The sequence below is a fragment of the Dromiciops gliroides genome, chromosome 2, assembly GCF_019393635.1.
Source record: "Dromiciops gliroides isolate mDroGli1 chromosome 2, mDroGli1.pri, whole genome shotgun sequence".
Taxonomy (NCBI): domain Eukaryota; kingdom Metazoa; phylum Chordata; class Mammalia; order Microbiotheria; family Microbiotheriidae; genus Dromiciops; species Dromiciops gliroides.
The window spans coordinates 194,707,830-194,734,977 of NC_057862.1; the positions used below are offsets into that span (position 1 = coordinate 194,707,830).

The 27,148-nt window shown below is 38.0% G+C and overlaps 1 protein-coding gene across 1 annotated transcript in view; it reads right to left on the reverse strand.

The window, feature by feature from the left end:
• TP53BP1 (tumor protein p53 binding protein 1) overlaps positions 1-24,712 on the reverse strand; it is a 111,786-nt gene extending 87,074 nt beyond the window's left edge. The window contains exons 1-10 of the mRNA XM_043989199.1: positions 24,575-24,712; positions 23,785-23,969; positions 23,469-23,562; positions 23,194-23,269; positions 20,776-20,873; positions 20,058-20,219; positions 19,367-19,445; positions 15,172-15,338; positions 11,924-12,047; positions 11,188-11,282 (exon numbers count right to left, since the gene is read on the reverse strand). Of these exons, the coding sequence (XP_043845134.1) occupies positions 11,188-11,282; positions 11,924-12,047; positions 15,172-15,338; positions 19,367-19,445; positions 20,058-20,219; positions 20,776-20,873; positions 23,194-23,269; positions 23,469-23,562; positions 23,785-23,969; positions 24,575-24,581 (1,087 nt within the window). The 5' untranslated portion in view covers positions 24,582-24,712. The remainder of the gene's footprint in view (positions 1-11,187; positions 11,283-11,923; positions 12,048-15,171; positions 15,339-19,366; positions 19,446-20,057; positions 20,220-20,775; positions 20,874-23,193; positions 23,270-23,468; positions 23,563-23,784; positions 23,970-24,574) is intronic.
• Positions 24,713-27,148: the final 2,436 nt, after the last annotated feature.

Below are 27,148 nucleotides of genomic sequence, written 5' to 3' on the forward strand. Positions count from 1 at the left end.
TTATATTAAATAGAGGGCCCTTAAAGAAAGAATTTTAAAATAAGTGCAGACTAAATAAAATAATTTTAAAGAACTGGTGGGTCAAAGAAAAAATTATAAAATTATAAAAATGATAGAAAATTTCATCAAATAAAATGACAATACACTCAGATTTATATGATGCTGCAATACCAGTTCTGAGGGGAAAATGTGTATCTCTAAATACTTCTATCAACAAAAGAAAGAACAGATCAATGAATTGGGCATGCAATTTTTAAAATTTCAAACACAAATCAAAAATCCCAAGGTAAATAACAATGTAAGAATTCTGAAAACTAAAAGAGATTAACAAAGTTGAAAGCAAAAAGGCCACTGAATTGATAATTAAAACTAAGAGTCCCCCTGCCAAAAAAACCCCAACCTAATAAACAGTTAGCCTAAGTAAAAGATAGAGGAAAATCAAGTCGTTCATATCTAAAATTAAAAAAAGAACTTAAAATTGAAAAGGAAATAGAAGAAATTATTAGAAACTATTCTGTTCAATTATATGCTAACAAAACTGATAACTCGGGGGAAATCAATGAATACTTTCAGGAATATAAAATCCCCATATTATTTATTACTTAAATAACACAATATCTGAAAAAAGAAATTGAACAAGCCATTAACTTCCAAAGGAAAAATCCTCCACATAGATTCTCAAGTGAATTCTAACAAATATTGAAAAATAATTCATTCCAAGGCAGAGCCAAGACAGCAAACGAAAGGCAGTGACGAACCTGAGTTCTCCCCAAGACCCCTCCAAAAACCTTCAAATAATGCCATAAGACAATTCCTGGAGCAGCAGACCCCACAAAAGGCCAGAGTGAAATAATTTTCCAGCCAAAGACAACTTAGAAGGTCAGCAAGAGAGGTCTGTCATACCAGCGTGAGAGTGGAGTGCAGCACAGACCCAGCTACAGCAAACCAGGGGCAGGCCATGGGAGCCACTGAATCAACAGCAGCAGTGCGTGCTTCTGGAACTCTTAGCTCACATTCAGTAAGTGGTTCAATCAACTAGACAAAAGGTGATTATGAAGGTCTCTTTGTTAGCACTGGGGGGAAGGACTCTGGTACTTTGTCCATACTCAGATCCAGGCAGCAGTCCTGGGAAGCAGTCCTAGGGCAGGGAGGAACACGAGCATACCAGAGTTTGCAGCTGCCATAGTAGAGCGGGACTGGGGGAAGGACTCTGGTACTTTGTCCATACTCAGATCCAGGCAGCGGTCCTGGGAAGCAGTCCTAGGGCAGGGAGGAACACAAGCATACCAGAGTTTGCAGCTGCCATAGTAGAGCGGGACCCTGCTCACAGTTCCAGGGCAGAAAAGCAGGCTTGTGGTCACTGACAGACGAGAGCGCAGGTCAGGAGAGTAGTAAAGTAGTAAAGTAAACATACCTTAGACCATACCACCTTGGAAGAAACTTACAGGTCCCTAGAAGTATCTTTGAAAACAGATACACAAATGCCCTGAAGCTTGGGACAGTGTATACCCTCCACTCTGGAAGCAGAGCTCTACTTTAACAAAGAGTTAAAAGTCAAGAAATAAGCTAGGAAAATGAGGAAAGGACAGAAAAAAATTCTGAACAGAGAAAGTTACTAGGGTGACAAGATCAAAACACACTCTCAGAAGGAATAAAGTCAAAGCTCCTACATCCAAAACCTCCAAGAAAAATATTAATTGGTCTCAGGCCATGGAAGGGCTCAAAAAGGCCTCTGAAAATAAAATAAGAGAGGGAGAGGAAAAAATGGAAAGAGAAATGTAAGAGATACAAGAAAATCATGAAAAAAAAGTCAGCAGCTTGGTAAAAGAAATACAAAAAAATATTGAAGAAAATAACACTAAAAAAACAGACTAGGTTGGGGGGCAGCTAGGTGGCGCAGTGGATAAAGCACCAGCCCTGGATTCAGGAGTTCCTGAGTTCAAATCCGGCCTCAGACACTTTACACTTACTGGCTGTGTGACCCTGGGCAAGTCACTTAACCCCACCATTGCCCCCCCCACACACACACACACACAAAAAACAACAGACTAGGTCAAATGCTAAAATAGGTACAAAAAGCCAATGAGGAAAAGAATGCTTTGAAAAGCAGAATTGGCCAAATGAAAATAGAGGCATAAAAACTAACTGAAGAAAATAACTCCTTAAAAATTAGGATTGGGCAAATGGAAGCTAATGACTTTATGAGGAATCAAGAAACAATAAAAACAAAGCCAAAAGAATGAAAAAAAAAAAAAAAGCAATGTGAAATATCTCATTGGAAAAACAACTGACCTGGAAAAACTAGATTCAGGAGAGATAATATGAAACTTTTTAGACAACCTGAAAGCCATGATCAGAAAGAGACTAGACATAATCTTCCAAGAAAAGTCATGGAAAACTTCCCTAATATTCTAGAACCAGAAACTGAAAGAATCCACCAATCCCAAAATGAAAACTCCCAGGAATATTATAATCACAATTCAGAGCCCCCAAGTCAAGGAGAAAATATTGCAAGCAGCCAGTTTTTATAGCCAACACTATAAAAACTGATTACAATAAGAAAAGAAGGGGGGCAGATAGGTGACGAAGTGGATAGAGCACTGGCTGTGTGACCCTAGGCAAGTCACTTAATCTCAATTGCCTCACCCAAAAAAAAAAAAAGAAAGAAAAGAAGGTACCCTTCCAATCTTCATGTAAACATGGTCTTGATACCAAAACCAGAGAAAGACAAAGCAGAAAAAGAAAAATGCAAACTAATATCCCCAATAAACATTGACAAAAAAATGTTTATCAAAATATAAACTACAACATATCAGAAAAACTATACACTATGACCAAGTTGGGATTAAACCAGGATGTAGGAGCAATTTAACATAAGGAAAACTATAAATAAAATAAGCCATGTTAATATAAAGTAATAAAACCTATAATTACTTGAATTGATATGAAAAAAGTTTTTGACAAAAGTCAACAATCATTTCTATTGAAAATTATAGAAATGAATCTCCTTAATACAGTAAATAGCATTTATCTAAGTCCAAGAGCAAACAGGAAAATAAAATCTTTCCAATAAGACTGGAGATGAAGCAAGGATAGTGCTAAAATTACTAGCTATAACTTATTAAAAAGAATTTGAGGGAAAAAATATAGACAAACAAAAGAAAATTATCACTTTTGAAGATAAAATAAATCATAAGCATTTCTGTTTATTACCCAAAAAAACCACCAAAAAACAAAAAGTAAGAAGAGCTAAAAAGAGAAATTCCATTCAAAATAACTACAGAAGCTATAAAATACTTGAGAGTGTATCTTCTAAGATTCACCTAGGAACTATATGAATCAAACTATAAAACACCCTTTGCAGAAATAAAGACAGATCTATATAACTGGCAAAAAAGAAAATATTAACTGCACATGGGTAGGTTATGTCAATAAAATAAAAATGCCAACATTAGCTAAATTCATTTTTATGTAGTCCTATATTAAACTGCCAAAGAATTACTTTATAAAACCGGGGGGAAAATAACAAAATTCATGTGAAGAAAAATGTGGTCAAGAATCTCAAAAGAAACTGGGGGGCAGAGGAAAGGGAGGAAGGGGACCTAGCAATACCAGATCTCAACTATACTACAAAGCAGTAATTATCAAGCCAATTTGATCCTGGGAAAAAAAGAGAGACTGAGCAGTGGAACAGATTAGGCACAAAACATAAAGCAAACAAACAGAACAGCATAGTCCAGTTTGGGGAAAGGCCTTGTTATCTGACAAAAACTGTTGGAAGGACTGGATAGGAGTCCGGCAAAAATTAGGTTTTTATCAATATTTCATACCTTAAACCAAATTAAGCTCCAAATGGATACATAACAGATATTTTAAAAGTCAAATTAAAAACAAATTAGAGGGGCAGCTAGGTGGCACAGTGGATAGAGCACCAGCCCTGGGTTCAGGGGACCTGAGTTCAAATCTAGCCTCAGACACTTGACACTTACTAGCTGTGTGACCCTGGGCAAGTCACTTAACCCTCATTGCCCCACCCCACCCCCAAAAAAGTGATTGGATCACACAGGATTAAGTAGATTTTGATTATGTAAAATTAGAAATTTTTTGCATAGCAAATCTAATATACTAAAAATTACAAGGGAAAACATAAAACTAGGTGGAGGCAACCCTTTTCTATAAGTGTCCCTGATAAAGGTGTCATTTCCAAGATAGTTAAGGAACTGGTTTAAATTTATAAGCTATTTCATTAATTGATACATGCTATTCCCTAACAGCTATTCCCTGATACATAGTTAAAAAATAAGACAAGGCCATTTTCAGAGGAAGAAATTCAAGTTCTCAACAACCATAATAATTAGAGATATGCAAATTAAATCATGTTTGAGATCCCATCCCATACCTAGATTGGCAAACAACAGTTAAAAGAGAAAAATGACAGATGTTGAAAGGAAGGACTGTGGGAAAAGAGAAATGAGAATGCACTATTGTTGGAGCTACAAGTTCATCCAATCATTCTAGAAAGCAATTTGGAACTATGTCCAAAAAATTACCAAACTCTGCATACCTTTCAACCCAGCTATACCACTACTACATAAGCTTATACCCCAAAGAAATCAAAGAAAGAGAAAAGGGTTCTCTAAATGTACAAAGATATGTATAACAGTTCTGTTCATGGTAGCCAAAAACTGGAAACTAAGAGAATTTGCTCAATAGCTAAACAAAAGGTGGTATATAAATGTCCTAAGAAATGATGAAATGGATAATTTCAAAGGAAATTGGGAATGCCTTCATGAATAATGCAGAGTGAAGCAAACACAACTAGAAGAATGATTCATATGAGGATAAGAATATTATACAGAAGAATAGCTTTTAAAGACTATACTATGTAGATAAGTATTGAGGAATTTATAAAATAATACTTAAGTAATGTATTTAATTGGCGGGAAGCATTTTAGGTTGGGGGAAATACAGTAGGGACAAAAGAGGCTTTGCATGAACAAAATCAAAAAGGAGAGAATAATGGGGGAAACTGTCAAGTAGGGAAAATACCCTATTACCCAAAAAGTCTCATAGCATTCATACATATATGTGAATGATATATGCGATATATATATATATATATATGAATGCTATATATACCTATATGAATGCTATGTGTGTGTATATGTACACATGTGTGTATACCAATATATGTATATACATGCCAATATAAAAATATTGGCAACTGACACAAATACATAACCAAGGACCATTTCCCAATAGATAAGTGGTCAAAGAATATGAACAAACATTCCTCAAAAGAAAAAATGCAAATTAAAAATAACTATATGAAATTATGCTCCAAATAATTAATATTAAGAGAAATATTAAACAGAACAATTCTGAAGTTTTATCTCACATCCTGCAAACTGGCAAAGATGACCCAAAAAAAATAGTCAACATAAAAAGGACTATGGGAAGATAGGCACACTAATACATCATTGGTGGACTATTAACTGATCTAACTGCCCTGAACATCAACCTGAAATCGCACCAGAAAAGTGAAAGAACTGTTTATAGCATCTGACCCAGCAATCCCACTACTAGACATATATCGAAAGGAGGTCCAAAACAGAAATAAAGATCCATTATATACTAGAATTCTATAGGAGCTCTCTTTGTGATAACAGACCAGAAATAAAATGATTGTCCATTAATTGGGGAAGGGCTGAAAAAACTGTGCTTTATGAATATAATAGAAATTATTATACACAGTAGGAAATGACAAATGGATTTCAGTGAAACCCAGAAGATAGATATCTATTATCTAATGTAGAGTAAAATAAACAGAACCAAAAGAATAACTATATTATTTACAACAATAAAAATAAAAAGATTACTAAAAGAAGTAAAATTAAATGAAAAACAAAAATATGGCACCAGAGAACAAATAAGCAAACAGTTCCTTCCTCACAGACAAGCGACCAGGACAGAATGTTATATACAGTACCAGATATAATCATTTTATTGGCTATTTCTGTGTAATTGTTTTTCTTTTTTACAAGGAAGAATTTAAACTGGAGAAATGACGGAGAGGAGGGTATTGACAGAAATGATTGTTATAAAGACAAAAGGTATGAATAAAATTTCTTTAAAAAAATAAAATACAAAAGGATCCCCAAAGCAAAAGTAAAAGAGAGTTTTTGAAAAGTTTTTTTTTCCTTTTCTTAAAAAATCTGGGGCAGCTAGGTAGTGCAGTGGATAGAGCACTGGCCCTGGAGTCAGGAGTACCTGAGTTCAAATCCGGCCTCAGACACTTAACACTTACTAGCTGTGTGACCCTGGGCAAGTCACTTAACCCCAATTGCCTCACTTAAAAATAAATAAATAAATAAATAATAATATAAGATATAAAAGGGATTCTGTTGGATCCTTTACAAGTCTTTTTTCAAGTACTAAGCAGACAAGTAGAAGGCAACTGGTGTCACAAATTTTGAAACAAAGTCTACCATTAACAACTTCACAGAGACACAGGGTCTAGAGCCAGAAATCTAACAGGAATGTATGCTGAGGGATGAGATGGTAAGAGGAAGGAATAAAGGAAAGGGAGAACACAGAGTTTTAAAGGAAAATAAAGATTCTGAAAAGTAGAGACAGTACCAAACATATTCCAAGAATAGGGTAAACTTAATCAAATAAAAAGAGGTAGGAGATGGCATGTGAAGTTTGGGAAATTGTTTCTCTTCTCTATCCCCCCCCAAACCAAGGGACCCTTTTTCCTTGCATTTCAACTTGCTGCTCCAGAGAACAAGAACTAAAATGTAGCCTTTGTGACAGTATTTCCACTGTTAAATATTGTAGAATATTGTCTTTTTTCATTGTCATATCACTAAAAAGAATTTATCAAATTCTATATGCAAATTTATCAAATTCTATATCCTAATTATATAAAGCATAGTTCCAATCCTACATGAAGAAAGTTCCATTGACACAATCTTTTCCTGTGAATTATCCACTAAGACAGATGATGACACAGATAAACAGAAAAGGGGGTTAAATATCAATCAAAAATAGGCAAACACCAAATGAATACATTTAAAATGCTATCAACTCTTGACTGAACACGCAATATGCAAAACGGTGCTTCGAATATTCCAAAATTAATTTATAAGTATGCATTCAGAATAAAAGGAAAAAAAGACAGACTAGGAAAAAAATCTTTGTGGTAAACAGTTCCAATAAGAGACAGGAAGCATACTTTAGTGGAAAGGGTATTAAAGTTGGAATTAAAAGACCTGGGTTCAAATCATGCCTCTGACATTTACTAGCTATATGGCCTGGATAAATCACTTAACTTCTCTGAGTCTCATTTCATTCATCTGTAAAATGAGGAGAATATCTATACTATATACTATAAGCAAAGTACTATATAATTATCAGCAATTATTATAAAATTCTTACTCAAAAGATATAAGAAATACACAAACACTTATAAACTTAAGAGCCATACTTCCAAAGGTCAAAAACAGAAACAAGCGGTACTTGAAATAACTAAAATTATCAATAATTATATGACTGTTCAAACTCTTAAAAAATAAGAGAAAAGCAAATTAAAACAAATGAAAGACCACTGAACCACTCAATTGCAAAAAACAATTAAAGGCTATATAATTCAATGCTGCTGGGTCTGTAGAATAAACATTTTCATACACCACTGAACAAGCCATAAATGACTGCGATCTTTCTGAAAATACAGATGAAAAAACTGAAGCTCAAGGAGTTTAAGTGATCTGCCCATCATCACCCAGCCATCAAGTGCTTCTTCAGGTGATATCTGGGTTGAAGACCCTATCCACTAACCCATGATATAAGAAACAACAACTATGAAGACTACAAAGAAATATGAGAAAATACATAAATACTCAGTGAAGATAGCAAAATGAAAATATATACACTGGTTAAGAGTGTGTAAATAGTGATAAGTAAAAAATTATAGCAGCAACAAAATTTTGAATACCCAAAAAAGGTCAGAAAACAATTTTTTTTAAATTATATATAACAAAGGGCTAAGATTTCATGTACAGCTTTAAAAAATCCTTGTTTCTGTAAATGATATTTTGATTGATTTGTTGGTGGTTAAGTTTAAATTTAAAAAAAAATAACACTTTTAAAAGAGAATGCCCAGGTGGAGCAGTGGATAGAGCACCAGCCCTGGATTCAGGAGGACCTGAGTTCAAATATGGCCTCAGACACTTAACACTTACTAGCTGTGTGACCCTGGGCAAGTCACTTAACCCCAATTGCCTCACCAAAAATAAAAGAGAGAGAGAGAGAATGCCCAGCACAACAATCTAGCTTTGGAATGGTACAAGATTTTTTTAAAGCAATTGATCCTTCTTTTTATTTTTAATCAAAAACTTACCTAATAATGTTTTACTATTTCCTGAGCAGACAACAATCAATTAGAGAGAGAAAGAAATCAAACTGGTGTTTAATGACAGGGAAAAAAAAAAGCCTACCAGGACCTAAATTTTGTCATGATATTCCCCAAAAAGTTCCATTTTTTATATTATGTACAAGCACTAACATCAGCATCTATCTAAAAAGGGAGCCTTGGAATTGAATTCTGGATTTAAGGTTAGGATACCTGGTTTCAAAATCCCAGCAATTCAATTAAATTCAATATGCATTTATTAAACACATATCATGGGCCAGGCAGTATGCTAGTCTCTGGGGCTACAAAGAATAAATGAAATAGTCATGGAGCTTGCAATCTACTAGGGGAAAACAACATATACAAAGATGAATAAATGGGACAGCTAGGTGGCACAGTGGATAGAGCACTGGCCCTGGATTCAGGAGGACCTTAGTTCAAATCTGGTCTCAGATACTTGACACTTATTAGCTGTGTGACACTGGGCAAGTCACTTAACCCTCATTGCCCCGAGGGGGGGGGGGGAGAGACAAAGATGAATAAACACAAAAGATACACAAAATAAACAAAAAGTAATTTTGGTTGTGGGGCCAGAACAACAAGGGAAGAAGAATCATGACAGGCCTCTTACAAGAAGTGGCACTGCCCATAAGCCATAAAGTTAATTAGAATTCAAAGAGGCAATAAGCAAAGAGAGCATTCTAGTCATGGGAGAGAGTTTCTGCAAAGGCTTTAAGACATTTAATGTCGCAGATGAGGAATGAGAAGTAAGCTAGTTTGGCTGGAATAAAGAGTGAGTGAAGAGAAGTACTCTGTAATCGATCTGGAAAGGGCTTTAAATGCCAAACACAGGAGTCTGTATTTTTCCTAGAAGCAACAAGGAGCCATTGAAGCTTAATGAACAGGGAAATTACATGGTCAGGCTTATGCTTGAGGAATATCGATTTAGTGTCTATATGGAAGATGGATTGAAGAGAGGAAATATCAGATGAAGGGAGATCAATTATAAGACTATTGTGGTCAAGACAAACAATGGCAAGACTTAGGGACTCTGATCAAGACAATGGAACCAACCATAGTTCCAAAGGACTCACGATGAACTATGCAAACCACCTCCCAAAAGAAAGGTGATGGACTCAGAGCTCAGTGAAACATTCTTTTTAATGACATGGGTAGTACAATAGTAAAAGCATGAAGTGATGAAGGTAATGATTAGTAAACTGGGATGGTTGTAGTCTTAACTAGAGAGAAGAAATAGATAAGAGAAATGATGTGGAGGAAGACTTGGCAAATGCATTGATAGAAGGTGGGATTGGGAGAGTGAAGAGTCAAGGATACCTATTAGTAAAGCTGAATGACTAGAAGGAAGGTATTCTCAAATGAAATAAAGAAGTTAGCATGAATGTGTTTAGAAGAAAAGATGAGGTCTGTTTGAGACATGTTGAGCTTGAGATAAACTTGAGGAATCCAGTGGAAATGTCTAGAAGGCAGCTGGAGATAGACTGAAGCTCATAAGAGAAATGAAGACCACATAGATTTGGGAGTCATTTGCATAAAAATGATAGCTGAAGTGACCAAAGCTGACAACCATCAAGAATATGGAAAGAAATGGACCCTGAAAAGAGCCTAGGCAAACCACTTGACCTTTCTGAGCTTCAGTTTCTTCATATGTGAAATTATGTTGGTCTTTATTATCTCTTAGGTCCCTTCTAGCTCTACAATAAATGAGATAGTTTATAAATGAGATAATTCATAAAATAAGAAACTTTGCAAAACTTAAAGCACTATATAAATGTTAACTATTATTATTATCAAATCCTATGATTCTAAGATGAAGGTGAAAGGTGAACATCCTACCTTCTAATTTATCAGAAGAGAACTTGTGGAGATGGTGGGATTTCAGGAGCAATTTGAATGCTAGAAGGGTAGAAGCTTGGCAAGATGTTGGGCTTAGAGAAGGAAATGAAATAATAGTATGAGACAGAAAGAAACAAAAGCTTTTGCTAGTGAGAAATAGTAAAACAAGTCAGGGTAGTAAAGAAAAATAAAAAAAATTCAGGATAGCACAATGTAACCAGGTGAAAGACCTTAAAAACAGAGGAGAAAGATTATAGTCCTAATGAATAAAAATATTCAAAGTCATTGTTAAGTCTTCAAGGATGGAAATGAATTAATCAAGTATTCCTTCTCCTTCTCTGGATGACACTTTGGCAAAACAAGATAATCCTAATAGCAATATTAAGATCCCAAAGAAGCCAAGAACACTTCTCCTGTAACATTCACATATCCTTACCAACTACTGGACCTGTGGTAGTAAGCTTAGCTCTCTTTTATTATTAACTAATTTCAATTTTTTTAATAACTAAGTTTTTTCATCCAGTTCATGTTTTATTTTAATAATGTAGACTATCAGAAGAAGGATGGGTGCTAGAAAAGCAAAGAACTGAAGGAAGCATTGCACAGTAGACCATGTCTCTGATGAATGAATTTATTTTGTATATACTTATAAATGTATATTTTGTCTCCCTGAATTGAATGTAAGTTACTTAAAGGCAGGGTCTGTTTCATTTTTATCTTTGTAGCCCCAGTGCCTGACAAAGAACCTGGCTTAAAGATGTGTTGACTGATGGAATGAATATGAATTAATCTCTATAGCCTGAACCATAGCCTTCTGACACCTGTCAGGAAATTAAAACCTCTAGCTCTACAAAGATTTGCATCCCTTCTTCTAGACTAAAACTCTGGGGTGAAAGTGCATCAATAAAAGTTCTCACCTTTTACTTCTTCTTGCTCTGTTGGACTGCTAGGGACAATAAAAGGGGTGGGTTGGAAAGCATCTGGTGAAGGAGCAACAAGATCTGGTGAACTCCTAGATACAGAAAGTTAACAGGTTATTTTACTAACAATCACAGATTTGTTGTGGGGTTTTTTCCCTAACAGCAAAAACACCTAACATGAAGCAAACAACATTAAGAATACTCTGGCTTGGTAATTCTTACCCATTTCAAACACTTCAGAAGACATAATAAACAAACAGGAATGTAAGCAAGAGAGAGAAAGGACACAACTTAAAAAGCACAAACTACTGCTAAAATGTCTATTTATCAACTAAGTGCATGAAGGTTTTTTTCAAAGAACTGGAAAACACTGTGGATGTTTACAAAAACTCTTCGTCTCTATACTATTCTGAGGGCAAAAATAAATAAGATTCCCATTCACCATCACTTAAAACATCACTTCTTATTCAGTCTTTACTATGAAGAAGATATAGGCCTGTGTGTAGTTAAGAACATAGAAACAGGAAATGCCTTCTTTGGATATGTGAGTTTCCCCAAATAAAGGAAGAAGCCTTGTACCATTTTTTTTTCAGCAGGTACAATCTTTGGATTCATACAAACACTAGTGATACCTTCAGATGGAAAGGCAGACCTTAAACTTTTTTAAGTTTTGTAAAAGGATGCTAACCTTCATGCATATGCTTTCCCATCAAGACAAATTCCTACTACTTACGTAGTGGCACTCTCCTGCATAAGAGAACCCTGGCCAGAGAAATGCAGAAGTTTCAAAGTGGTAGCTGGGGTGGAAGTCAAAGAATACCCATCTTCCACACTTGGAGCAGAGCAATTATCAGGAGCTAGGAAGGAAAAGGAAAGAAAACTAGTTAAATTTCTCAGACAGACACAAGTGAAGTTTCAGAAGGCAATTCTCAGTACTCTTAAAAATTATGAGAATTCTGATTTCTATTTTATGTTCCTTAGGGCAGAAATTATTTTAATACCTAAAACATAATATGATTGTGACAGAGTACTATTGTGCTACAAGAAATGAATGGGGGGGGGGGCAACTAGATGGCTCAGTGGATAAACCACCGGACCTGGATTCAGGAAGACCTGAATTCAAATCCGGACTCAGACACTTGACACTTACAAGCTGTGTGACCCTGGGCAAGTCACTTAACCCTCATTGCCCTGCAAAAAAAAACAAAAACAAAAACAAAAACAAATTATGAGGATGAGGGGGATGGTTACTACAAAAAAAATGAGAAGGCCTGCATGAACTGATGCAGAGTGCAGTGAGTAGAACCAGGAGATCATTGTATACAATAACTGCAATATTGTAATGATGATCAACTGTGAAAGACTTAGCTACTCTGATCAATACAGTGAATTCCAGAAAATTCTAAAGGACTCTTAATGAAAAATGCTATCTACCTCCCAAGAAAGAACTAATGAAGTCTGAGTGCTCACTTTCATTTTTCATACTTTTTTTGCACAATATGGCTAATATGGAAATGTTTTGCATGATTTCACTTGTATAAGTAATATATTGCTTGCCTTAGCGAATGGGAGAAAGGGGTGAAAAAGGAAGGAGAGAATTTGGAACTCAAAATTCTAAGAAAAGAATTAAAAATATTTTTTTAAATTAAAGACTGGGCACAATATTAAAAAACATACATATATTAATAAAGCTCTTTTGACAAAAGACCAAAGTAAGGCAACAGAATTAATTTTTTCTAACCTTCCATTCAGGGTCTAGGCTTAAGGAAGAGATAGCAAAATTTCTACCTTTGGTCCTACTGTTCCTAGTTTCTTCTGTTTCTGATACAAAGTAGCAACAGATTTTTAGCAGCTACACAAACACTTTCCAAAACTACCCTTAGGTTCAAAGTTATATTTAGTCCCTATTATAGATGAGAAATTTCAAAGCATTATAATATCCAAGGTGAGACCTTTATTAGTAAACATAAATATAAGAGATGCAGCACACCTAATCCTCTTGCACTAAGTTCACTGAATCATTGTGAGAAATTAACCCATCATGCTTAATGTTTCAGCAAGGAAGAGACTAATATTTTCCACTTAATTACCTCATTGGGCTGTTGCAAGGATAAAGAACTACAAAACATTTTTAGATTGCTACATTACCCTAAATCATTTATTTGCCTTGAGAGTAACTAAGTCACTTTGTCCAAACAACAATAAGGAATTTTCATTTGGCTAAGCATGTGAAGACCCTTATATAACTGCCCCAAATTATATTTTAATAGGTAGGTTTCCCAAACCTGGAGTTGAGAATCTTAAGGAATTGCTAGAGAATTCCTAAAAGAGTTCAGAAACTGATACTGAAGAGTCAATAATAAGTATTCTGCAAACAACCAAGCTGCAAACTCAATGACTGGTTCAAGACAATCTACTCCCATTTAGAAGTCATGAATTTGGAATCAAAGGACGTGGGGTCAAATCACTTAACGTGTCTTAGCTTCAGTTTTATCATTCTATAAAATAAAATGGGTAGAGTTAAAACTGAAGATTCTTCCACCTCTAACTTAGGAACCTATGATCTTTTCCAGACTTGAAAATCTGCTGGGATGCTAAACTACAAAGCTTCCCAGTGGTGATATCTACAAAAAGAGCTGCAGTTTTTTTCTTCCCCCTTTTTTAAGTCAGGAGAAGACTAACGTGAGATGTGATACTAGAAACTTCAGAAACCAAAAGGTATATATGTAAAGCCACTATCCTCAATTTAAAGAATCAGAAAGGGGCACTAAATTCAGTTCATTCTTGACAAGGTTTTTGCTAAGATGTACAGACTGTGATTTATAACCAGACATCAGTTTTTATCTTCCATAGCACAGATCAACTCAAAAGAGGCTAATTCACTATTGTTGCTATAGACCAGGTTCTCAAATGCCTTCTGTTCCATATCTATGTATGAGGACACATAAAGAATAGTGTTTGTATAATCAGAAACTCCCCTTTTATTTCACCTCAGATCACTGAGAGGCCACTGAGCTGAAAGCAAAATGATTCACTGAGCTGACCAGTATGGAATTCAGAACTCAAGCAATAGATACTTTATACAGTTAATGACAATCCCAGTTTAGACACTTTCTTAGAGCTAAACCTCAATTTCCTTTAATGTCAAACATTGTTATGGTAATAATATTAGAATAAGTAGATTGTGGGGGCAGCTAGGTGGCACAGTGGATAAAGCACCAGCCCTGGATTCAGGAGGACCCGAGTTCAACTCCAGCCTCAGATACTTGACACTTACTAGCTGTGTGACCCTGGGTAAATCACTTAACCCTCATTGCCCCGCCAAAAAAAAAAAATAATTAATTTAATTTAATTTAAATTTTAAAAATAAAAAATAAAAATTTAATTTAAAATTTTAAAAAATTTTTAAAAGAATAAGTAGATTGCCTAAATAAGTGCTTATACACATACATTGTATATTATATATGGAGATACACATATACAGTATAACAAGTGCCATAAAAATTAATAGCAATAATTACCTAGAAAGTTCTCAATATTTAGCTAAGAAAACATTTTTTTCAGAATGTTTTTTCTTGAATCAAAGCCTGTATCACAAATATTCCCATTCTAATCTGCAATCCCTTTAAAACCAGTATTTCTCCCATCTTTAATCAGTATCTCCAATGAAAAGGATGTAGTATCAGCACCAAAATACTGTAAGTTTGTATCTTAAGGAAAATTTATGCAAACACACAAAGGGATCTGTGATTTTTATCTTCATGAGCAATTTCCAGTATAGGAAATCGCTCCACCCAATAACTCATCTATGGCCTGGTAGGTAAATCACTGGGAGTCACTTGAGACAGGTGGAGATGGACTAACTTACCCAGGTTCATATGGCTTTGATGTATCAACAAGGAGCTGAGCTCAGGGGTTCAGGACTCCAAATCTAGCATTCTCTCCCCTACCTCAAAAATAAGGGAAAGGTAGTGATCATACCTGTTCTACTACTCTGGTCAAACATGTCTTCCTGAGTTGACAAAATCTCAGGCTCAGGTGATTTCTGAACTTGCAATTCACCTTCCAGCAGTTCCTGGGTAGAAAGTTGCATCTTGGCTTCCATATCAGTAAGAGGTATTTGTGGAATAGAAGACATATTCTCTGACCTGCAAAATTCAGATTAATAAAATAATTTCTAAATTCAAATATTTCAACATTTTATTAAAAAGCCTAAGTTAAAAAATGTTTTTTTAATTCCCAGACATGTAAACATAATATTTTCTATATGGAGTATGGCTCCTCTTAAAGCTGGTAAAGAGAGCTTTCAGGGAGGAAACTCCTTCTACCCATGTAGATGGGCAGCTGTTCTGACACCTAATAGTCTTGAAGCAACTCCTTGGGATACTGATAGTTATGTGACTTGCCCAGAGTCATACAGGCAGCATGAATCTGAGGCAGAACTTGAACCAGGTCTTCTTCCTGACTCCAAGGATTTTATCCACTTCACCAGGCTGCTTCTTAACCACTAGTGCACAAGTAGATGAAAATACAAAAAGGTGCTTCTACAAAGGGCAGCAGTTCATCTAGAGAAAGCATACATCACCCACTTGGCCCTAGTTTCAACACCTTTCATACAATCTCTCAGAGAACAACTTCAATAGGAAATCCCTGTTCAGCTCTGCTGGCTGCTGTCACATTTCATGTGTAGTTTTGTCTGGGAGAAAATATCACTTACCATTATCTTTGTTGTTAAACAGAGATGAGACTAGCACTGCAGATCTATATTTCAGTGATAACAATTTGGAATTGTGATCCCAGAAGGGTCCTGGACCCTTCTCTTCTCTGACTACCTTCTGACAGGAATCTCTTCTGTTCCCACGAGTTCAATCATTACCTATACACAGTTTACCTCACAAAGCAAAAAGTCTGTCCTAACCTCTCTTCTATACTCCAGCCTTGCATTGCATATTCCTGGGTTGGTATCCTACTGGCATCTCAAACTCAACATATCCAAAACTGAATTTATTATCTTTCCCCCTTAAGCCTATCATTTCTCTAAAATTCCCTACTTCTTTTAAGGGTACCACCATCCTTTCAGTTTTATCCTGTTTCACAACTGTGAATTTCTCCCTCTCCCTCAATACCAATATATCTAATCAGTTGCCAAGCCTTATTGAGCCTACCTTCACAAAGTCTTTCATCTGTCCATTTTCTACCTATGCAGCCACCCCAGTTCAAAAGCTCTCATCACCTATTGCCTGAATTATTTCTACAGCCAACTGGAGTACCAGTTGATCCCTCTGCTTCTAGTGTCTCTCTTCTTCAACCCATCCTCTAACTAAATAAGCTAAAACAAAGTTCTGATCATGCTACTCCCCTGCTCAAAAACCTTTAAGGGTTCCTTATTGCCTCTAGGATAAATACAAACTCTTTAGCTTAGCATTTATAGACCTCCAGTCTCATTCCAACTACTCGCCTTTTAGAGAAACTATATTCCCACAAAATTGGCCTGTTAGCTGTCCCCTAAAGTTGGTATTCTATCTTCCATCTCCACACATTCATAGGCTGTCACCATGCCTGGAATACATTCCACCTTCACCTCTGCCTCTTAAAATCTTTATCTTCCTCCAAGGCTCACCACACTACATCCTAAGCAGTCTTTCATGATCCCCTCCAGTTTCAGTGCTCTCTCCTTCCTCAAATTACTTTGGCTTTATTTATCTCTCTCCAAGTTGTATTCTTCCAATAAAGTCATGAAAGCAGGGATTGTCTTGCTTATTACTTTATCCTCAGGACAGAGCATATAGTAGAATGTAATAACTGAACGGAGCAAAAGTAACTTCTACTTAATCCCAGAAATGGGTTTCTGTTATGAATGCAGCAACTCATTACTTTTTGTGATAGTTAAGATTTGGAAACAAAACAGATGTCCATTGATTGGGGAATGGCTAAACAAACTTTGGCATGTGAATATAATGTAATACTATTGTGCTGTAAAATGTGCTATGTGTAAATACTGTACAGAAAAACATGGAAAGATCTAAATGTTTTGGATTTTGTTTGTTTGTTTGTTTTTGCAGGGCAATGAGGGTTAAGTGACTTGCCCAGGGTCACACAGCTAGTGTCAAGTGTCTGAGGCTAGATTTGACTCAGGTCCTCCTGAATCCAGGCTGGTGCTTTATCCACTGCACCACCTAGCTGCCCCTGGAAAGATCTAAATGAACCAATGCAGAATGAAGTAAGCAGAGTCAAAAAAACCAATACACAGTAATTACAACATAAATGAAAAGAACAATGACACACCAAAAAAATAAAGGTATCAAAATTATAAGATCAAACAGGACTCAATGAAGTGATATGAGAAGACGCTCCCAACCCATCCTTCATGGAGAGGGGAGGTCCACAGATGTTTTCAAATTTTTTCAATGTATCAAATCACTATGGGTTGGCTCTCTGGGAAGGGAAGGAGGATACACGGATATCTATGGTGATGTTAGAAACAGAAAATATCAATAAAAACTTACTTCTTTAAAAAGTCCTACTACTAAAGTATCCTCTGGCTCCTCCTTCCTACTCATGCTACCTTCTGTTGATTCCTTCCCATCTTACCTATCACACTTATGCCCAAAGTTCTCCTAAAGCACTTTCTCTTCCTCTTTCTTCATAGCTTACTACAAGGACTTCTTTATGTTGTGGCCACAGGATCTTTCCGGTTTCCAAGGCCTTTAGTCCCCAAACTAATCTAAAACAGAACTCATTAGAACATAACCTAAACACAACCCAAAGAAAAACCCTATTATTCCAAGTTTTCCTTTACAAAAAGCAGCTTCTCTCTGGTTCGAGTTCTGACAGGCTCTTGTATTTGCTTGCTCATGCTCGCTCTCTCTCCCTCTCTCCCTCTCTCTCTCTCTCTCTCTCTCTCTCTTTCTCTCTCTCTCTCCCCGCCCCCCCCCCTTTAAATGTAGGTTTATAAAGACCCATATCTCCAACTATTATTCGCACTATCTCCAGACATATGCAAGCTACTGCTGGCCAAAAGTATAGATGTTATGATCCCAACAATCATGGTAGATAGGGCATGGAACATTTTCTAATTCTAATCTTACCTAATCAATCTTACCGGAGTCCAAAATTTACCAGAAATCTCAGAAAGAGTATATATCCTTGCAGTTTGCCCAGAAACTGTCAGTCTAAAGGTAATCTGAGAATCAAAAGATAAGTGGGGGGGAGGGGGGGGCAGCTAGGTGGCGCAGTGGATAAAGCGCTGGCCCTGGATCAGGAGGACCTGAGTTCAAAGCCAGCCCTCAGACACTTGGCACTTTACTAGCTGTGTGACCCTGGGCAAGTCACTTAACCTCATTGCCCTGCAACAAAACAAAACAAAAACAAAAACAAAAACAAAAAAGATGACTGGGAGTCTCCTGGCATATAGAAAAGGCATGCTTTCATATGCAGCAAAGGCCCAATGCTTCATAATATACCAAAGAGTACTGCAAATCTTCCAAAGTATATACCTGCCTTTTATGCAGCAGTAGTCAGAATGGAAAGAAGTTGGAGACACAAAACATCAAGTCATGCTAGGGAAGGTAACAGTGTTAGGTGGCTAAAAATCTAATGTCAGGGCAGCTAGGTGGTGCAGTGGATAGAGCACTGGCCTTGAATTCAGAAGGACCTGAGTTCAAATCTGGCCTCAGACACTTAACATGTACAAGCTGTGTGACCTTGGGCAAGTCACTTAACCCCCATTGCCTCACCAAAAAAAAAAAAAAATCTAATGTCAATCCTAAAAGCCAAATGGAGTTCCTATACTAGATGGCTTGATCCCCTGACAATGCAGGTTAAATTAGAGGGGTTTTTCTTTTAATATTTTTTACAGCAACTTAAGAGACTCTAAAGTTTGGGTTTTTTGTTTTGTATGCAAAATGAAATAAGAGACTTTTAATATGCTAAAAGATAAAAAGTGAGGGCTAATGGCAATGCTATGAAGACTAAAAAGTGCTTCTTGTAGCTCTGAAATACTGAAAGTATGAAGAAAACTTTAAAATTTTCAAATTTTTTTCTTGGTAAAATGAAATGACTATAAATGACTATAAACCCTGTCAGATAATACCAAAAAAAAAAACCCTTTAGAAATATAAGTTCCTCCTCACTGCCCCCCCCCAAAAAAAGAAAAAGAAATATAAGTTCCTTTTACCTCTCCGACTCTGTATCTTGTTGGACTGCCACTTGTATATCTTCAATGGATTGATCTTCATGTTTAGCCTCTTGAAGTTCTGGGAGTAAATGAGTTTATGTTGTTGAAAAAAAGAAAAGGAGATACCCAGTGTGCCAGAAGAAAAAAAGAAAGTACAAAGATTTTCCTGGAAAGCAGGCTAATTCAAAATGTGCATGGACATAATAGATAAAAGCTACATAGGTCTATCCTGACCAATGTCACTTCACAATACCAATAATAATGCAGTTTAATTGAATCCTGCCATAACGTTGATAAATCCTGCTATAAGATTATTCAGCTGATTATCAATGTATAATATTTATAACACTTCCTATGGAAACAATCACCCCTACTAATGTTATTTCACCCAATATCAAGGTTTTGAAGCACCAATTAATAATGTTAGGTAGTGCATGACTGCATTCCAAAAAATGGAACCACAAGTACAACATACTTCAACAGAACTCAATTTGTAAATGATTATTGCTCCAGTGCTTACTACCTAGCATGATGCTAGCAATAATTTGAACCTTACCCCTTTGGCAGAGATAAAACTTTTTTTTAAAAAGGAAAAATACAAAGAATAACCACTGTCAAAGAAAAGAACATCTAATGTGGAGGGCTACACCAGTTTATAATAGTGCCACGTCCCAGGGAACTTGTTACATACCGATATTTGCATCTACATTAGAAGGGCTGAGAGGACTAGACTCCTTGGTTACTGGCTGAAGCTGTTGTTCTTTGTCTTCTTCATATGGTATAGTTTGCTCCTCAACATCCTGGCTCTGTGAGAGGTTCCTGGCCCCAAAGCCCAACTGTGATGAACCTGTATCTTTAGAACCCCAATACCCCCAAATTATACATCATCCCAAATTATCATGCTTTCATTATACAAATGACTAGACTATAGGGACTATCATGTCTTCCAGATAACAATCCATCCTTCCTGGCCAGATAGATTTTCCTCTGTCAATCAAAGTAACAAAAGTAAAAGAACCATAAAGTCATAAAAAGAAAAAACTATCTTATATAAAAATCCAAGACTTTTATTAGTGAAAAAAATCTACTTTCTAATACCCTAAACAATCAATACCCTGCTCACCCAACTCCTAGCAACTGATATCTTACAAAGCAGGCCCCCTGGAAAAATTTCCACAAGGAAAATAAGTGTTGAAGAATGATATTAACACATCAGAAAAACACAATAACTTCAATGAGCTACCTGATGGACTATCTATAGACAAAGAGTAAATTTCTTAATCACTACTCCTAATCAAAGCTCACAAGACACCTGATGAGAAATCTAATCTAATCAAGGGAGAAAACTACAGACTTTTGAAGCTCATGTAAGAACTTTAATCTACACCCTGAAGAATTCAAAAGGTTACCTTCAGCACCAACTGAATGTATAGTACAGTCAGCAGGATCTTCTTCCTTCTCCTCTTCCTCTGCAGTAGAATCAGCCACTACTGTTATCCCAAGGATGCTACATGAAAGAAACAGTGAAAAGCGCAAATGAAAAGATATGTCAACCAACTCTACACAAAGCATTCTTTGAGGGGTAGCTAGGTGACACAGTGGATAAAGCACTGGCCCTTGGATTCAGGAGTACCTGAGTTCAAATCTGGCCTCAGACACTTTACACTTACTAGCTGTGTGACCCTGGCAAGTCCTCTTACCCCCATGGCCCCTGATAAAACAAAACAATACAAAACAAAAAACAAAGTATTCTTTGAACTCAGTCTCTCTGGTCACCAATACCATTAAGCAAATTGAAGAAAATAAATAAATTATGTCTCCTTCACTGCCACTTTCTGCAGGAAGCAAATAAATCTACTCCAAAAAAAAAATGCTGTAGAGAATCAAGGAGAGACTATACAGACACATGAGCTAATATTTCCTTAGAATGACAATCAAAGAGGACTGAGAATCAGTATGAGTAATCTGAATAAAAATCTTGTCTTTCAGGTGGAAAGATTGTGAGGCCTATACAGAGAAGGCCTGTATTAGCAATACTGTGAAAAAGTCAATCTATGAAACAGGAGAAAACTCATGGGGATTTTCTTTTAGTGCCAGACCCTAGAATGAATACAATACAGAACCAGAGAACTTGTGTGGTGATTCAAGTGACAAAGTTGTAACTTTCTGTGTTAAAAAAGAGTAATGTAAATTTGGAGAGCTGACAGAATCTGTGCAATAGAAAAAAAAATACTAAGTAAGGATTTTCACAAAGGCAAAGCAAAACCATACCTGAAAAATTCTGAGGCCATAAAACCTTGAATTTCCAAAAACAAACAAATAATCAAAAACCCAAGAAAATAAAAATTCAAGCTCAAAGATAATTTGCAAGCTGACTGGTTTTTTAACTATAAGAAAGGTTGTATTAAAGATAATAGGAAGGGGGGCAACTAGTGGCACAGTGGATAAAAGCACCGGCCCTGGATTCAGGAGGACCTGAGTTCAATTCTGGCCTTAGACACTTGACACTTATAGCTGTGTGACCCTGGGCAAGTCACTTAACCCTCATTGCCCACACAAAAAAAAAAAAAAAAGAAGAAGAAGAAGAAGAAAAAGATAAACAGGAGGAAAGAGAAGGATGAATCATAAAAGGAGATACCTAATTTGAGGACATTCAGTTCTTCAAAGATTATTCAAATATTTAGATAAAGTTAATACAAATTCCATGTTTCCATATGAAGCTCCTCAAATTTTTTAAATATGATTGAAAAAAAATTGCCTCATAAAATTTCCAAAGGCTTTTCACATTTATGAGTGTCCTTGTGATGGCAAAATGTATGGTTCTTGATGCTAAAAAGTAATAAATTTGGGGCAGCTAGGTGGCGCAGTGGATAAAGCACCGGCCCTGAATGCAGGAGTTCCTGAGTTCAAATCCGGCCTCAGACACTTGACACTTACTAGCTGTGTGACCCTGGGCAAGTCACTTAACCCCCATTGCCCCGCAAAAAATAAAAATAAAAAATAAAAAATAAAGTAATAAAATAAAACTATTTTTATTAAAATCCAGTGGGAAAAGTCTACTTCTGTCTACATCCTGATTAGGCCTCTACATTTCTACTGGACTTTCTAGATCCACAGGCCTGTGGAAATATTATCTTTGATTCTGATGATTTTTTTTAAAGAAGACAGATTAAATGACAGGACCTGTGATTCCATTAGTAAACTTTCTGCATTAGTGCCTTTTGTGCAACTTATATTCTTCAGAGAATTGTCTAGAGTATTGAGAGGTCAAGTGAATTACTTAGGGTCACACAATTTCTTTGTCCTAGAGATGGTCTCAACCCAACTCTTCCTAATTCTATGATCTGGACATCAGAAATAAGAAATGAAAAATAAAAAAGCAAAAAAAAAGTCACCAAGGCTTTGTTTAGAAGTCTTACCACCCTTCCAGAACACAGTCTCTCCCAACCCAGTCATATATCTAAATATGTGGGAAAAAAAATCTAGAATGGGGGAGAATGTGTTTCATTCATATGAACAAGCTAAGTTTGGTCCACACTTTGAACAGTGTAGATGTGAATGGATACTAGCTCCACAAGACAATTTACCTTACTGGTATTGGAAATACAAACTACATATTTCCCTACTGAGTTCACAAAAGTATAAAAGGTTGCTAGGTTGATTTCTTTGTTCCTGGGCTTAAGGTCTAAAGTAAGGAAATAATTCAATTCAACAAGCGTTTTTACTAACTGCCTACTATAAACACTAGAAGCATAAAGAAAAAAAATTAAAATAAGAGAAGAAAAATTTAGAAACTGAACTGAAATGAATATCAAACATCAATGTACCTGCTTTCCCTATTGGGCTGAGGCAAAAGTTCAATGATCTGACTTCTGGTATTTCCTGTGTCCAAAGAAGAAGAATCTATGGATTATAGGGAAAGGAAAAAAAAAATAACTGGGCTTTAGTACAAAGGTCACTCACCCACAAACCCACGCAAATTCAGACTCCAAGAATAGCCAAGATAGCTACAGCTAATATACAAGCATATCATTTCAATTTAATTCATCTAGCAACAACAAGATTCAGAAAAAATCCAACAGAAAAGAACTAACTCCCTCACCTGCAGGCTTGTTTTCTTTCAAGTGTTCTATGAACTGATTGTTACTGTCTCCTTTTTCTTCTCCGGCTGTTTGTTCAGGGTCTGCCACAACATCCTAAAAAACAAATAGATTTTAATATCTCCACCTTCTGGTTCACAACAATGGACTAAGAGCCAGACTGATGGGTAACATACTCCTACAAACTCCCTGATCTCCTATACCCTGGCCCAAAACTAGAGATGGCCAATGTACCCGTGCTTTCCGGCTAGTCAAAAGAAAGAAGAAAAAGAAAAAAAATTCTACCCAATCATCCTCAACGAAGAATTTTCAACTCACCGGCCCAGGGCTCTCTTTGTGAGTCTGCAGATTGGGAAGGTGTCTGGATAGCATGCTAAAGTGAGAACCAGAATCATCTTCCTGAGCCTGGCTCTCAGGTTGGGAGTCTTCGATAATCAGACAAGGTGTCCCTTGCTGAGAGAAATCCGAATCCACCTGACTCTCAGGAGGGTCCATCCGTTCCCCTAGAATGAATAGGAGGGCGCAGGATTGAGCAGTGTGTAACCTGCTCGTCTAACTCCTCCCGAGGAAGCCAGGGAAGGACAAAAACCCCTCCAGAGCGGATCCTGCCCGCCCGCCTGCCCGCCTTCCTCCAATGTGGAGATGGCATTTTCCCTGGAGCCGCAGGCCCCCTCCTCCCGAACCTCGCAGCCCCCGCCCCTCGGCCTGCCCGACTAACGCTCCCCCCAGAGCTCCTCTCCCTTCACCTTCCCGAGAAGACCCCTCTCTCTTCTCTCTCGCCGCCAGCCCCGACCCCGCCTCCCCGAAGGCCCCTCGGCTGCGCCCCCGACCCCAGTTCCGCTCCTCCCGCCTGTCCCTCCCCTCCCTCCTCCGCCATAGCCTCTTCCGCGACCATCCCGCCCCCCCAGGACCACCCCGCCACCCCCACCCCCCTTCCCCAGGTCTCTCCAGCCCTTTCGCCGTCACGGCCGCCATGCTTGCCACCCCGCCCCCTTCGGCCAGCCATCCTCCCGGCCTCCCTCCACTCCCCTCCCCGTCTCTGCCGGCAGCCTCTCTCTCTCTCTCTCTCTCTCTCTCTCTCTCTTTCCTCCTCCTCTCCCGCCAGTACCGGGCATCCCGGCGGGAGGGTGGCCGCGAGGGTCTCAGCACGCTGCCCAGGCCCCGGCTCAGTCCCCCCGCAGGTCGTCGCCGCTGCTACCGCTAATGCTGTCCCTACCGAGGCTGCCGCCGCTGCTGCTACCACCGCCGCCGCCGCCGCCGCCACAACCAGCCCCTCTTCCCGTCGCGCGTCACGCTACAAGCGTCTCCCGTTGGCTGGGAATACCTGTCACTCAGTCCACACCACCACTAATAAGCCGACTGGCCCCAAGGCCCCGCCCCCGCGCAAGAAGAGGGAAGACAGCGGCGTGTTACCATGGCAGCATGGAGGTTTCCCCTGGCCCTTTCCCCCCTCTAGTTTTGCCAGAGAATGACAGAGAATCCTTGAACTGAAGGGACCTTGAGAGGTCATGCAGTCTATTCCCCTGCCTCCAGTAGGATCTGCTTTTATCTTTTACCAAACAGAAGACCCTTTTCCCTGTTTCCTGTCTTTCGATACTCCTTTGAAGGCCCCTAGGAGACTGGCAAAGGGGTTCCCATTAATGGGACCTAGTAAACGGAATGTAAATGGCCAATGCCTTAGGAAGGTGGAAAGACTGTAAAGAATGAGGGCTTTGTTGGCTTTCTCTAAAGTCCGGACTCCTACTGGGGTCTTCATAAAGTCAAAGTCCTCTCTGCCCCTCAGGGGCCTCTTTAGAATATGAGAGCCCCCTGAGGTTACATTTCTCTAACCTGGCCCTGCTGCAAACCTCAAACCTTTTCCTCTATCTCTGGTACCCTATCTTTCACAGGGCTGGAATTTTCAGTCTACAGTTCCCAACATGCTATGCCCACCACCCTTTGTGAGGTCTGCACACCAATAGTGTCCCTTTTATCCTGAAGACAAAGATTAATGTTGCCATTCTGATATTAGTTAAGGGGGAGGGGGGAGGGGGGGACGAGGCGACGAGGCGGGTCTTGCAGAAGACGCGTGTCTCTGGAAATTTTAATCACAAGTTAAGAAGTTTTTATGACTGTGAGCAATCTCAGTATCAGTTTCCTCATCTGTAAAATGGAACTAATACCTATAGTACCTTCCCCAGGGGACTGTTATGAGGCTCAAATGAGAAAAGGTGGGTAAAGCACTCTGTAAACTTAAAACAATACGTTGATATTAGGTAGTATTAATAATATTTTTATGACAAGACATGGATGGAAGTGGGATGGGTGGTGATAAGTATTATATTCCTGCCATAGACTCAGAAAGATTTAGACATAGCCGTGCAAAAATGGTGCCCAATTCTGATAAATGCCCTATTAGTTGATAACATGAATTAAGTTGAGTTTGCACTACCTGCCAGGCAATCCTCTCCGCCATATCTAAATTGGTATCTTCTAGAATATTTTGCCAGAAGCAAAAATGTAAAGGAATGCACCAGAATGTAACCCAAGGACCTTCAAATGCAAATAATTTAATAATGAGCTAATGACCTGGAAGTTATTAAACATCTATTTCTAGAAACCTTCATTTCTACTCCTATCAATGGATATTAATCATTGACTTTCAAATTATTCTTTTCTTCACTCAGTGAGACCACCAACCAAAGTCAGATCAAACAAAGGTGCTAAAAGGGGCAAAATCAAGTCAATCCTAAGCCACTTGTAATGAGTTTCCTTAAAGTCATTGATTAGGAGAAATATAGTTTTTCCTCACAAGCTGAAGAGAATACAGGCAACTGACCTTTGTTCTCAAGCATACCCCGGCCAGGAACCACCCTTCTCCAAACAATAACAACAATGCTTCAAAAGAAACGTGATTTCATGGATGTGAGTACTCCATACACTGGTGTGGAATGTAACCCCACCACCTCTAACACAACTCACTCACACACACCTTAATAGAGAGTACTTCCTGAGTTGCTATGGCAACAACAAAAAAAAATCACCTGGTGGCCAACCTTCTGGGGACAAGCCTCTCTGCACTAACCTAGAAGACAAACACGGGATCATTATCAACATGCTGTGCTACCCTCTCCCTGGCTTTGTGAGCATTCTGTTATTAAGCAGGGGGGTAAATGCTGCCCCTCCTAATGTCAGTTATGGTGCCAGGATCCTGCAGAAGGTGTGGCAGCTATGAAAATCTACTAACAAGCTAGATCCCCAAGAAGAAGGGGGAAATACTGAAAGTATTTGCACCTTGGTAAAAATTATTAGTGTGTTTACGGTGTGTTGTGGGAGCTGGGGGGGGGGAAAGGAAAGGGGGGGTGTGGGTGTGGTAGAGGGGTGGGGCAGATTTCTCAGTCAAATGAGTCCCTGAGCCATTTTGATGAGTTCCCCAGTCAATTTGATGACATTATACCCAGTAACCCTTTGTTTGGAAGCACCTAAGGGCACCTCCTTCTGGTGGTATGGCCCACATGGCACTAAGAAGACTCAGGGAACTCAAAATAATTGGTTGACAGACGTGTTATTTATCAAAGCATGTAACAAACCAGCTCCTTCTCCTCCATATCCCTTTCCCTCTATCCCTGAACTCTCACCCTCCCCTCCCCTGTTCCTACCCAAGATAATTTCATTGGTGGGGGCATAGAGAAGCCTTTACTCA